Here is a 15185-nt window from a genome sequence, read left to right on the forward strand (position 1 = left end):
GTTCTCAACCCTGTCCTGGGGACCCCCCAGCCAGTCGGGTTTTCAAGATATCCGTAATGAATATGCATGAGAGAGATTTGCATTTAATGGAAGTGACAGGTATGCAAATCTCTCTCATGCATATTCATTAGGGATATCTTGAAACCCCGATTGGCTGGGGGGCCCCCAGGACAGGGTTGAGAACCACTGATCTAAACAGATGAAATTATGGGTGTAATTTAGAAGCCTAAATTTTGATGCCAAAATTAAGGCTATGGTTTCAATTGTACCTGACTGATCATACATATTTAGTTAATCACGCTAATACTTTTTCAAGCTCTCATTCACTTCAATTGGGTGTCCCACAGGGTTCTGTTTTAGGACCAATACTTTACAACATTTTTCTCGCACCCCTTACTCTCAAATTATAGTCTCTAGGGTTCACATTCTTTATTTACACAGATGATATTTAGCTCATTTTTCCACTCCACTCTCAATCAACTTACTTATCTGTTTCTGCAAAATTGGACACAATTGCAGATTGACTTATGCTCAACAAAGTCAACTCACAAAAAACTAAAGAATGCTTTTCTCTTCAAGAAATTCATCAGCAGAATCTTTAAATTTCAGCACGAAGGGGTATGCGAGACTCTCTTCTCTTGGGCGTCAAGACTATATTGCTGCGTTGGTTAACCCCAGAGACTCCCACTTTGGCACAATGGAGGGCACTCTTTATACAGCATTTGCGGAGAACGCCCAATTTAGACACTCCTGGAGGAAGACGGCTACAGTTCACTAGGGAACCATTTTGGAACTCATTAACACCAACTGCCCGAAGCGGATTACTCAACCTGTGACCAGTTTATATCGTTCTGTCTTTTCTTTTAGAGCAAGCCTGATCATTCTTTTGGATCTCATGGGTGGGGAGGGGGATGGAAGGGTGGGAAAAACATGAAAATGTGATTGTATCTGCTCATTTTCTTATACAATGCGATTGTTTTCTATTACTGGTTATCTGCATTGCTTTCAATAAAATACATCCATTTCAGCATGAAGGGAGTTCCCTTAAAATTTTCATCAACAGAGTTGTAGGTATTGTGATAGACGATACCTTAAGTTTTCACTCTCACATTTCTAAGGTGGTATCTTCTTCCTTTTATGCTCTCTGCCAAATTTGATCCATTCATTCATTTCTTCAAAGCTACCTCTGTATTCTTCTACATTCTTTGGTATTGTCCAAGCTTGATTACTGCAATTCCATCCTTATTGGTCTTCCAAAATATCAGTTACACAGGTTACAATTAGTTCAAAACACTACAGTTAGGTTACGTCACCATCATTCAAAATTTGATCGTGTTACACCTCTTTTAAAGGCTGAGCATATTCTTCCCATTTCTTATCGTATTCCTTTCAAATACAATATTCTCTTCCATCAAATTTTATCAACTGTTCTTCCTTCCTTTTTATTTAGTTTTCTGGTTCAATATTCTCCACAAAGAACTCTTCAATCATCTCAACAACAAGTTATTGTTTGTCCCTTCATTTAGACAATTATTCCTCTTAGGAATTTGTCATGGCTCCCACTCTTTGTTGGGGTTTTTTTTTTTTAAATCTTTATTCATTTTCAATCAAAAAACAGTGCATACAAGAATTTGTAGAAGTTATTTGAAAAAACAGCACTTGCATCTATCAAAATACATGAGAATCATTTTCATCCCCCTCCCCCCGATTTCAATGTATTCAAAAAACCATACAATAATACTTTCAAATCATTAATAGACCAGTCTCTATATATTATCCCTCTCCCTCCCACCCACCCCCCTTCCCTGGATGTGTAAATTGTAACCAGAAGTAAAGGGAAAAACCACTCAAGTAGAATCAATAAAATTGGTCAATGGACCACACGTCAGATTAAACCACTTAATATTACTCAACTCCTTGGCAAAATCATGCTTTTTCAGCCTCCACATGCTGAGAAAAGTAAGATCCTACTTCTGCCAACAACATTTTGCCATCCATGTCCAATCCATCATCCTCTCCAAACTAGATTACTGCAATGCCATCTACTTAAATCTATCAAAAAAAAGTCTTCAAAGACTCCAGCTAATCCAGAATTCTGCAGCCAAATTGATCTTTACAAAATGCAAATCTGACCATGCCTCCCCACTCCTTGCCAAACTTCATTGGCTCCCAATGATCTCCAGAATCCATTTCAAATGTTCCTGCCTGGCTTTTAAGATCATTCACGGCATCCTTCCTCCCCTTATCCCACTATCTTACAACTCCTCAAGTCCCGACTCCTCCAGAACCGCCCAAAGGTATAAACGAGCCTTCCCCTCTCTACGCGGCATTCACTGTGCAGGCAAACTGTGAAAATCCCTTCTCTTCAAAATCACAGGACTTTGGAACGACCTCACCATCCCGCTGCGGAACCTGGGCTCCCTCCAATTATTCCGCAAACAACTGAAAACTTGGCTTTTCACCAAATTGTAATTCTATCCTCCCCCCTTTTTCCTCCCTTCTACATATAAGTTCATGTAAACCTTCTCCTCTACCTATTATTTAAGTTCTTGTAAACCATGTCGAGCTTCATATTCGTGGAGAGGATGCGGTATATAAATTTAAGGTTTAGATTAGATTAGATTAGCTCTTTGTTCAGACATCATTTTCTCGTAACAAGCGTCTCGAATTCCACCAAAAAGTGAAATTTAAATGGTCACAATTTTTCATAATCATTTGGATGGCTACCCCAGTCATTATACCCAATAACCTGTCTACTGGAGATGTAGGAGATAACAACGTCCCACATATTACCGCTTTCACTCTTTGGAATTCTCTACCTTCTTATCTTCGCACCGAGAGTTCATATTTGACATTCAAGACTCAACTAAAGGCATATTATTTTTCACAGGCATTTTGCACATAATTCCATAGGTATGGGCAAAAATAGAGCATGATCACATTTTTATCCCACACTTTATATGTTTTTACCCCTTCCCCTTCCCCTATCCCCAGATTTAATTGTAACCAATTCATAGTTATCTTTCCTTCATGTTTCTTGATATGTTTGTACAGTTGCATCTGTTAATTCGCTTGTGTTGGTCTCCCTCCTTTTTTATACTGTAAACCACTAAGATTTTAACTTTGGTTTTATCTATGCACTATATCAAATAAATTGAACTTGAACTTAAGAAGCAGCATAATTCAGAGGCAAACATTCTCTGCATATTGTGAATGAAATATTAAACTGCTGGGAGGAGGAGGAAAATCCAAAGCTCACAAATACTTTTGTATTTTGCACAGCTACAAAACAAAAAGCAGCTCTCTTGGTGAATTCCATCAAATGCAGAGACAGAAGGATTAATACAAAAATATAGGTACTCCCACCCAAATCCCAGCCCCCTTTCAGAGCAGCTACAAGCTTCCACTCAGAGGAGTTTCCAGGGTATCCTTAGATCAGGGGTCTCAAAGTCCCTCCTTGAGGGCCGCAATCCAGTCGGGTTTTCAGGATTTTCCCAATGAATATGCATTGAAAGCAGTGCATGCACATACATCTCATGCATATTCATTGGGGAAATCCTGAAAACCCGACTGGATTCCGGCCCTCGAGGACCGGAGTTGCCCATCCCTGACATAGACACTCTAATCTAGGGGTCTCAAAGTCCCTCCTTGAGGGCCGCAATCCAGTCGGGTTTTCAGGATTTTCCCAATGAATATGCATTGAAAGCAGTGCATGCACATAGATCTCATGCATATTCATTGGGGAAATCCTGAAAACCCGACTGGATTCCGGCCCTCGAGGAGGGACTTTGAGACCCCTGGATTAGAGTGTCTATGTCAGGGATGGGCAACTCCGGTCCTCGAGGGCCGGAATCCAGTTGGGTCTTCAGGATTTCCCCAATGAATATGCATGAGATCTATGTGAATGCACTGCTTTCAGTGCATATTCATTGGGGAAATCCTGAAAACCCGACTGGATTGCGGCTCTGAAGGAGGGACTTTGAGATCCCTGCCTTAGATGAAGGGATGAAAACTGCGCAGATTTTTGCAAGGAGATTTTTGCTTTCCATGTGAAAAGCAGGTTCAGTAAAAGTGCCTTATGAGGTAAATTCTACGGTACATATGTTGTCTAAAAAGACTGGTACTTCGCGCTGAGCTATAACTACCTCCAGAGTTAAGCATGGATTATAGATTCACACGTAGCGCCTCTCTGTGCAAGTAAGGCCTAAGTGCCTGCACCCCAGCTATGCACGGATTGCACTTATTCTAGAATTGTGTGCTTAACTTTTAAGAATGCCCACGCTCCTCCCCTGGCCAGGCCAGCTTTTGAGAACAGCACACTAGAATTTACACACATCATTTTATAGAATACGCTTAGAAAATTGCGAGCGTAAATTCTAATTAGTGTCAATCGTTTCTTGTTAATTGGCAATTATTGACGCTGATTGGTTTGTTATAGGCGCAGTATAGAGATGGGGGTGTTTGCCTGTGACAAGTTTGAAAGCAAAAGCACAGGGTAAAAGGTGGCTCTGAAAAAGTGCTGTGAAATCCGTGGGTAATATCAGCAGTTTGTTACAGTGCAAAAAGTTTGGAAAGTGCATGACAACAATGTATTACAAAGCTTCATAACTGAGGTTTAGGGCGGGATTTTTTTAAACCACTCCAAAGTCTCCGTAGTCAGCCTGGAGTCCCGATGAACCTGCATAGTCGAGATTTGCATTCACGGCCTCCACCACCCACCAACCTCTCTGTAGATACATAGAGAACTGGATCAGCTGGAGGGGGACTTGAGGACCTCGTTCAGAAATCCTGGTTTAGGGACTCTTCCACTACTTTTCAGGATATCCACAGTGAATATGCATTTCTCTGTTCATTAGGTGATATCTTGCAAATCTGACTTGTCTGGGTGTGTAATTTGATGCTACACATTTCATGACCCTCGCATTCTGTATTTTAATTCACAATAGACAGCGGTCTCTTATATCATGTAGCTGTGTTATTTATCAAAGGTCCCTGGGATATGGAAGAGTTATGGAAAAGGAAAACAGTCTACTGTACTAGAAAATCCTTCTACAGGTCTAACTGAACAGCTGGAAAGAGACCCTCCAAGGAGATTTACAAGAACTCAGTTACCTCTGACAGTTCTCCGAGTAATTGCTGGCAGGAAATAAAGAAAATTAAATGAAACATGAAAATAAATAAGGCAGGTGATCGAGGGGACTTCAGAGCATAATTACATATATAACACTTAATCGGGCAAAAATGAAACAGTTATGATTTGCACCCACATCACACACACATTAAATCATACATGCATCTCTGTCCCTCCTTATGTCAGTACTGACACAAGACAGTCAGCAATTTTAAATGTCAGCTATGATGGCAAAAAAACCCCCTGGATATGCAATGCTGATGTCTAAACAGTAGATGGCGCTGAATATCTGGATAGGGCAAGTCAGTACCAGAGGTAGCCAGACAGCGGCAATATTCATCTTTCTGGACAGCGAATTGGATAATTAGGAAGCCCTGTGTGCTGTTCTGACTCTAGGTGGATGGTCAATGCTAAGAAGATCATTTTGGGGCCTACCCTTGCTCCATCCATAGATCAGCCGGTTCACGTAGACAGTGACGGGGCAATCTGTAATGATTCATAGCAGCAGGCATGATCCAAAGCTGCTGAAGATTAATGAATAGCCCTGGTCAGTGGCACTTATTCTGGTATCGGCATAAGCACTTTGAACTATCAGACCATGAATTTACAAGAAAGAAACAAAAAAAGAGAAAACCCCTTACAAATGTATACATATCTCAGGGAAAGGAGCAGGGAAGGACCAACTAAATTTCAACGATCTTCAGAGGTGAATAAATAAAATAGTATTTATTAACAGACCAAAAAACAAAAAAAATTAAAACCAATAAAATACAAAAACAATTGCTTAAGAGACTAATTTCTAATACACATGGAAATGTTGTCAGACTCCGGACAGATCTGTGTTTTGGAGATAACCCCCTGCCTCAGAAGCAAAAAGGCCGACCAAGCAAGACTGTTTTTAACCCTTCTGCAGTGCTCCTCCTCTGATCCACTTCTTTTTGCATGTTTGCACTCACACGTGTGAACACACACACATGCCCCCTACTGATGTTGAGCTACAGGGGTGTGAGTTAAATCTAAATTTTTTTAAAAAATGGCCGGGAAGATCTGTAGCAGGCTGGGCTTTGAGATGCGTCTGCATGCAGAGTGCATTTCTTCTATGGTGATTCATTAAGGCTGGGGGAGTAAATGCTTTCATAAGTACACCTTTCCCATCTTGTTTCCATGGCCGCTAAGAATCCTCTTGTGCGTAGGCTAAAGTCCTGTGCCTTAATCAATATTAGGCCATCTCTCTGCTCCGTAGAACAGTATATACTGAAATGTTTCATTTAAAAGCTAAGCAGTAAAAAAATGTCAAGTGAGGAGAAGAAAACCTCCCAAAGCTACGGGATGGCACAAGAATTGATGGTTCTCAATACAGCAATGGCAGCTGCAGAGTTCATGTGTGGGTTAAGAGGACTTTACAAGCAACTCTGGCAGGAAGGAGTAGAAACAAAGATTCTAACTCTTTTTACATTAGAATAAAGGCTGCCCCACACAAACACACAACAGCAAAAGCATGCAAAAAAAAAAAAAAAAAAAAGCCAAGAAACATTTCACATAAAACCATAGCAAGATGCTGAGGCAGAAGTCACTTTGAACGCTGAAAGAGCTCTTATAGTGAAAAAAATATCACCCCTGCCAGCGGGGGGTGCTGTTTCACTATCACATTTTCATTAGTGAGGGACAGACAAGCTCTGCGGAACTCCAGGGAACCTGTCTGTTTCTAGCGATCGGAAACAAAATATTGAAACAGCACCCCCTACTGACAGCAATGCAGCTGGTGGACTCCCGCTCGGCTTAAAGGGAACACTGAAAACTGTGGCTCTTTTTTTATACTCTCCTAGCATTCCTTCCTACTGTTACTTCATATATATCTTTGGCAACACACAGAGAAATTACTACGCCAAGAACAATGTTTCAGTGAATTGATAGAGATTTTGTAGGGAAGGGAGACATTGAACGAATGAGGTGTAAAGACATCAGGGGATTATCGGCGTTTACCACTGACATGCCGCCTTATCTTATCACTTCAGTAACCATGTGTCACTTTCCCTCGACAGTTCCGGTTCAACCTGCCCCTCATCTTACAGCATCAAGTGGCAAGTTATCATTAACTCATGCCATACTCAGAGTCCATAAAGGGCTCCTATGCGCAGCGTCTGATGCAGGATGAAAAGGGCGACAGCCAATCAGAAGCCTTCACTCTACATCAGGGTTCCCAAACCTGTACTGGGGGACCCCCAGCCAGTCAGGTTTTCAAGATATCCCTAATGAATATGCATGAGAGAGATTTGCATATAATGGAAGTGACAGGTATGTAAATCTCTCTCATGCATATTCATTAGGGATATTTTGAAAACCTGACTGGATGGGGGTCCCCCAGGACAGGTTTGGGAACCACTGCTCTACATCCTCTATTCTGTGGTAGCTCTGAGAAAAGAGGAAGTCTCATGTCCATCCACCCACAAGCGGTGATAGAGAGAACAGGATTAAACTCTGCCTTAAGAAACACTCCGATTCAGTATTTCACTGTCTCTAGAAGGTATAGCTCCTGGACTAGGCATGCAGATACCTGGGTGGTTGATGGATGTCAGAATTGCCTGGTCACCTGCCTGCCTGGGGCAAAGTTGCTGAATAAGATTTTAGACAGTGCTTGGGAGGAGCTGGCTGTCTGCTATGTGGGGTACAAACAACATAGGAAGATGTGGGAGGGAAGTTCTAGAAGCCATATGTAGACTTTTTTTTGGGTAAGTGGTAGACATTTTAGGTAGAAAGCTGAAGTCTAAAACTTCCAGTGTTCCACACCTAGAACCCATATGGCAAGCAAGGGCTCTGGAGTGGTGCAGAATGAGGGATTTAGATTTGTAAGAAACTGGGCAGCATTCTGGGAAAAGGGAAGCCTAGTCCAAAAAGACAGGTTCCACCTTAACCCAGATGGAACAGAGAGAGGAGCTTCTATAAGCCATCACTCACTCAGGAGGACATGGTTTGGAGGGAGTAGGGTTACCAGATTTCCTCTCTAACATAGGAGCCACCCCTCCTCCCCCCGTTTCAACCCGATCCCCCCTATCACAGGACTTATAGGATGAAAGATAGACACTGAGATGGTCCTCTATGACAGCAAAGAAAGCAATGCCAAAGGCATCTATAAGAAGTTACTGGGGTACCAACGTCAGCGACGTCACCCATCGCTGTGAGGGTTTTGCAGTCCTGCTTTCCTCAGAGAATTGTGTTTGTAGAACTCAAACAAAATCTTGTGAACATGAAACAATATAGATACTGTCTAAAGATTACACCAGGTAAAAGAGACGCATAAGAGGCAAAGCGTGCAGTCCGTGCCTTAGAGAGGAAACCAAACGTTCCAGCATCTGCAGGGCCAACAGAAAGCTCTGGGCCTAGGCTTGCTTCTGTATTGAACCCTGCAAATCTGGAGGGTTGCATGAGACAATAAACAGGTACAGAGTGGGGGAGAAGTCCGTCATACCTTGAATATTTCAAATTCCTTCTTTGGCATCAACAGCTAAGAGAGGGGGCAGAGATGTGAAAATAAATGCACAACAGAAATGCCATATAAAAAGGCCAAATCAGAATCCGCTTTGATACCGTTCTCTAGTTCCCTTATAGAGCTCAATCTTTAGAAACTTTTATTTGTTTACTCAATTTTCTATACAGCTCAGAAGGGTTCAAATATTCCTCTTCAATTAGTTAAAAATACTAAAATTCTAGGAGTAATTTTTGATAATAAACTCAATTATCATGATCACATTAGTAGTATTGTTAAAACCACCTTCTATAGATTGCGGAAAATTCGATCCATTTCTAAATTCCTCTGTCCTAGAGCACTTAATATTCTTATTCACTCTCTGGTGATGTCTAAAATCGATTACTGCAATTCATTATTTACAGGAATTACGTTACAAGAAATTAAACGTTTACAAATTATTCAAAATGCTTCTATTAAATTAATAACAAAATCTAAAAAATTCGATCATGTGACACCACTCCTTAAAAAGGCTCATTGGCTTCCAGTCATACACAGAATTACACACAAATTATGTACTATTATCTTTAAAACATTAGAAAATAAGACTCCGGCATTTTTATTCAGACTACTTATTCCATATTCTGTTAAAAGAACTTTAAGATCTAGTGAACGGAATCTTTTATCAATTCCTACGTTAAAAGTAATCGGCACAAGAAGACAATTTATCTTCTCATGTACAGCTCCCCAGATCTGGAATGCGCTTCCTATGTTTTTACGGGAGGAGAAAGTGTTTGGGAAATTTAAAAGCGAATTAAAAACCTTCTTGTTTAAAGACGCATTTGCAAATTAATTAAATTTTATTATACAGTGTTACTCTAGTTAATTATTTTTCACTCATTTTTTTTAATTTCCTTATGTGTTTTCCCTGTATGTTCTTTCTTTACTATAAAAAAATGTATTTCTCCCCCTCTTTCCCTTTGTTTTTGTTATAATTGATAAATTGTATGTAATGTTTTCGTTTTCTTATGTGTATATTTTATTGTACATCGCTTAGAAATCTGATTAAGCGATTCAACAAGCAACCTAATAAACTTGAAACTTGAATTTAGTCAGGTACTCAAGCATTTTTTCCCTGTCTGTCCCGGGGGCTCACAATCTATCTAATGAACCTGGGGCAAGGGGGGGGGGGGGATTAAGTGACTTGCTCAGGGTCACAAGGAGCAACCTGGGTTTAAACTCACTACCCCCCCTGGAAGAAATCCTTGGAAACACAAGTGGGCCCTAGACATCCCTCCAACCCGCCATATCTTGAGAGGCAGCAGCAAATTCCACCTTGCTTGACCCCTACTGATATGATCTGATGCACTGGTAGGGATCGGCCTATTAAATAAATATTTGGCAGGTGTGATCTGTTAGGGGGGCAGAAATTGCCCGCTGCTCCAGGACGTCTTCCACACGGGAACTGCAGGTCCAGAGGCTCTCTGATAGAGGCCCTGCCCGTGCCAGGAGAGGGATCAAGGAATAGTGACTGGGGACCGGCTCACGCATTCACAGGGAAGGAGATAGAGAAAAACAGTGCACATGCTGCTGATTTTTCCATCTCTTTTTTTCTGTCAGTGTATTTTTTTTTTAACACAGTAATTTTCAAGCCATGATTTTTCTACATTGAAGGTTAGCATACAGCTTCTTAACCTCGAGAGTCCAACTCGGATCTCGTCAGGTCGGGTTTTCAGGATTTCCCCAATGAATATGCACGAGATCTATGCTTGCATACAAATTCATCTGGGAGCTCTTGAAAACCTGACTGGATTGCGGCCCTTGAGGACCGACACTGAACAACCCTGCACTTGCAAGGGTGCCCAAGGAGAGTGGGCGTTCTCCTTGCACAGGGCTGTGTCTTACCTGTATTGTGTGAGTGTACACAGGCTCAGTACGTGCTGTTCCTGGCTCTTGTGGCTTCACAGTATCCACAATATTACTTGGCACAAAACCGGACGCTCCGCTTGAGTTCTGTACCTTCCACCACATCTTCCGATCATCAAGGACCTGGAGAAGAACAGCATTCATGTTTATAGCTCGGAGTTGACATGTGCCCTCCCTCAAGGACTGTAAAAAATTGGATTCACTTGTACCCTTTATAGACTTCAATCATATCTCCCCTCAGATTGGAAACAAAGAGATAGTTGAGGGCAGATATTGAAGTCTACAAAACCCTGAGTGGTACAGAAAGGGTACAAGTGAATCAATTTTTTACTCCATCAAAAGTTATATTACATTAGTGATTTCTATTCCGCCATTACTGTGCGGTTCAAGGTGGATTACATAAGAAGTTATCTGGACATTTCCCGCGGTTTTACAGAGTGGAGCGGGTTGCTATTGGGGATTGAGATGATTCTTGCTGTGTTAGTTTGTCTTTAAGGATTTCTTCAACAGCAGGGTTATTATTTCTTTCCTGAAGGTTTGACTAGGAGACACTTGATGTTACAGGTAAATACGTTGAAAACACCTAGGAGGAAATATTTTTCACTCAGAGAATAGTTAAGCTCTGGAACACAGTAGGATGTGGTAACAGTGGTTAACGTAGAAGGCTTTAAAAAAGGTTTGGACAAGTTCCTGGAGGAAAAGTCCATAGACTGCTATTGAGACAGACATGGGGGGAACCATTGCTTACCCTGGATTAGAAGCATGGGGGATTCCACTATTTGGGATTCCAGAATATTCTTGTTGAGATTCTGGAATTGAGTTTTTGCCAGGTACTAGGGACTTGGATTTGCCACTGTGGAAACAGGATACTGGGCTAGACGGACTAGTGGTCTGACCCAGCAGTGCTCTTCTGACAGGAGTACTCAGGACATAGAAACATGATGGCAGAGGGATGTACACATTATATGCAGGTACTCCCTCTAGTGGGCTCACAATCTAAGTTTTTTGTACCCGGGGCAATCTGAGGGGGCAATCTGGAGCTAAAAGCAAGAGCCTGCTCCAGAACTCCCCAGAAGCACCTCCCTTTGCATGTCTCCACCCTTCTACCTGGCACCGCTGCACGAGATCAGTTCAAGTCTAGTACTGAGAGCTGATAGAATTATTCTAAGCTGCTTAAGTTTAAACACTCCCTGGTTTTCTACGATTTGTTTTCGAATTAGAGGTCCATTTTTGTCCTCGGGAGGGCATTTCAGGCCTCCACCACCCTCTCCTTGAAAAAGAATTTCCTGACCTTACTCCTAAGTCTACCACCCCACAATTTCAATTCAGGTCCTCTAGACCAGTGATTCCCAACCCTGTCCTGGAGGAACACCAGGCCAATCGGGTTTTCAGGCTAGCCCTAATGAATATGCATGAGAGAGATTTGCATATGATGGAAGTGATAGGCATGCAAATTTGCTTCATGCATATTCATTAGGGCTAGCCTGAAAACCCGATTGGCCTGGTGTTCCTCCAGGACAGGGTTGGGAACCACTGCTCTATACTTTTACCATTTTCTCTAGATTAATTTCTTTCAAGTATCATATCTTCCCTGTCCCTCCCTCGAGTATACATATTGGGGTCTTCCGGTCTCTTCTCGTATCTGTTTTGGAAGAAGCCATTTTTGCCACCTTCCTCTGGACCACTTCAAGTCCTTTTACATTGTTAGTTAAGATCTGGCCTCCTAGACTGTACTCCAAGTGGGGCCTCATCGACGCCTCTTTTCTGCTGGTTACGCCTCTTTCTCCCCGACAGCTTAGCACCTTCTGGCTACAGCCACCCCCTTGTCACACTGGTTCATTGCTTTCAAATCCTCGTACACCATAACCCCAAATGCACTGTAATTTTTGGACGTAGGGATCTTGTACCACAGAAATAAAGATATCAGTGAATCCTCCAGAGATGAACAAATGCAGCCAAGAGGCAGTCAGAGAGCCCAGGGTTTGTTACCTCCAGCAGGTCATCTTTCAGGACAGACAGCTCGCTGCTGTTCCTTGCCACAAAGTCATACTTGGATTTGGCGTATTTCTTGGGCTGGGCTTTACTGTGAATATCATAATATCTGCAGGACAGAGAGATGAAGATTAACTATTTTGTTTTCTAACACGGGGAAAGCAGAAAAGTGAGAATTGCGAGAAACAGCTGTGGATTTTGTGCAAACATGTGCAGAGTGATGTTTGCTCGTCACAGAGAGGAAAACAGCTCAGAATCTCTAACACTGATGTTAATACTCTCTAAACATCACACACACAAAACAGCCCCAACTGTGAGCTTAAACTACATCTGCACCAATGCACTACTACCCTTGCTGAGATGGAGAAGGAGCCTTTGGGAGCCAGAACGGAAGACCGGTGTACGTGAATGAGAGGGTGAGGAGCACCAGTGCATGTGAATGGGGGGAGACCAGTGCATGTGAATGAGAAGGGGAGGAGCACCAGTGCATGTGAATGAGAAGGGGAGGAGCACCAGTGCATGTGAATGGGGGGAAACCAGTGCATGTGAATGAGGGGAAGGAGCGCCAGTGCAAGTGAATGAGAGAGGGAAGAGCACCAGTGCATGTGAATGAGGGGGAGGAGCACCAGTGCATGTGAATGAGAGGGGGGGGAAGAGCACCAGTGCATGTGAATGGGGAAAACCAGTGCATGTGAATGAGGGTGAGGGGGAGGAGCACCAGTGCAAGTGAATGAGAGGGGGAAAAGCACCAGTGCATGTGAATGGGGAGAAACCAGTGCATGTGAATGAGGGGGAGGAGCACCAGTGCAAGTGAATGAGAGAGGGAGGAGCACCAGTGCATGTGAATGAGGGGGAGGAGCACCAGTGCAAGTGAATGAGAGGGGGGAAGAGCACCAGTGCATGTGAATGGGGGGGGGGAACCAGTGCATGTGAATGAGGGGGAGGAGCACCAGTGCATGTGAATGAGAGGGGGAGGAGCACCAGTGCATGTGAATGGGGGGGGAACCAGTGCATGTGAATGGGGGGGGGGAGGAGCACCAGTGCATGTGAATGAGAGGTGGGAGGAGCACCAGTGCATGTGAATGAGGGGGGAGACTGGTACATATGAAGGGAGTGAAGGGGAGAGAGGTACTTGAAGAGGGGAATACTAGCATTTGTGAATTGGGGAGGGAGGACATACTTGAGGGGGAAGGGGGACAGAGGTACTTAAGGAGGTAGTTCTTGAAGGAGAGAGAAGGGAATTTAGTGCTGGCAGGAATGAGAAAGTGAGAGGGGTGGAGGGAAGAAAGAAGGATGTGGCAGAAGGTTTCAGAGGTGCTGAGGGAGTGTTGGCGTTTTTATGATAGATTTCATGATATGTAGAAGTCCATTTGCTTGCTTTAATGATGTAATTGATATGTTTTTCTAGTAAACTGCTCTGGTGAGATTGATGAGTAATTAAATAGAATAAACAAGTATTTGGGTTACAGGGTTGTTGATCCCAGGAGAAGGAGAGACTGGACACAGAGCCTGCCCTGCTTTCATTTGCCCAGTTTTTTACCCCAGGCTTCCACTGATAGAATCGCAGCCCATGTCGACTGAATACCCAGCTATGCTACGATGAAAATTGAGCAGGTATCCTTTTCCCCTGCCCTTTTTATTTGTTTAACCCTTTATTTTTTACCTTCTGTGTTTGGTTGGTCTAAAATTGTTTTAACCGTCTGGTTTGATTAATGTGTTTTTCTTTTTACCCCATTTTTATTATTATTTGTAAATTGCACTGAATTACAGATTTTGCAATCAAATCAAATTTTTATTAAACTTGAATATGAAAAGGAAGCCCAAGTCCTTCACTCATTAGACAACTAAGCATGCAGAGTCTTAAGTCAACAGAAAGCGTGAAAACTGGACAGAGGGAATAACATTGCAAAAAAATGAAGCGCAGGGAACCGGCTCGATTGACAAGGTGTCGGAATTATACCGACACCACGGCAGTACTGGACTAATGTTTTTGACTTCTACAGACTTCTGCTGGTTAATGACCCCTGATGCAGACAATACACTAAAAAATGGCCCATGTCAGGTCCTTAAAATCTGCTTCTGGCCCACTGTGTTTCTTTGATGTGGACGTGCAATAAGTGCCTTCTCCGGGAAGCTTATAATCACATTTGTAAGAAGGTAATGGGAAACAGAGAAACATGATGGCAGCTAAAGGCCAAATGGCCCATCCAGTCTGCCCATCCACAGTAATCATTATCTCTTCCTCTCTTTATGAGATCCCACGTGCCTAACCCAGGCTTTCTTGAATTCAGATACAGTCTCTTTCTCCACCACCTCTTCCGGGAGACTGTTCCACGCGTCTAACATCCTCTCTGTAAAAAAAGTACTTCCCGAGCCTATCATCTCTTAACTTCTTCCTATGTCCGCTCATTCTGGAGCTTCCTTTCACATGAAAGATACTTGACTCATGCACTTTTATGCCACATAGGTATTTAAATGTCTCTAACCATATCTCATGTCTCTAGAAAGATAAAATCACTGGTACATGTAATAAAAATGAATCAAGTTTAAGTCAATCAAGCCATTGTGACATCACTGATGAGGTTGGCTCTTAGGCATTGGTGGAATGAGGCATTATGACGTCACAATCTCAGCTCTAATATCAACATAGAAACATGACGGCAGATAAAGGCA

General features: G+C 42.6%; 1 protein-coding gene across 3 annotated transcripts in view; it reads right to left on the bottom strand.

Annotated features, from left to right (window-relative positions):
- The window catches only part of EPS8 (epidermal growth factor receptor pathway substrate 8), a 127233-nt gene that overhangs the window by 4583 nt on the left and 107465 nt on the right, over positions 1-15185 (bottom strand). For all 3 annotated transcript variants that reach the window (XM_033952129.1, XM_033952130.1, XM_033952128.1), the window contains exons 17-18: positions 12510-12621; positions 10500-10643 (exon numbers count right to left, since the gene is read on the bottom strand). In XM_033952129.1, the coding sequence (XP_033808020.1) occupies positions 10500-10643; positions 12510-12621 (256 nt within the window). The remainder of the gene's footprint in view (positions 1-10499; positions 10644-12509; positions 12622-15185) is intronic.

Source organism: Geotrypetes seraphini, chromosome 7 (assembly GCF_902459505.1).
Source record: "Geotrypetes seraphini chromosome 7, aGeoSer1.1, whole genome shotgun sequence".
Lineage (NCBI taxonomy): Eukaryota > Metazoa > Chordata > Amphibia > Gymnophiona > Dermophiidae > Geotrypetes > Geotrypetes seraphini.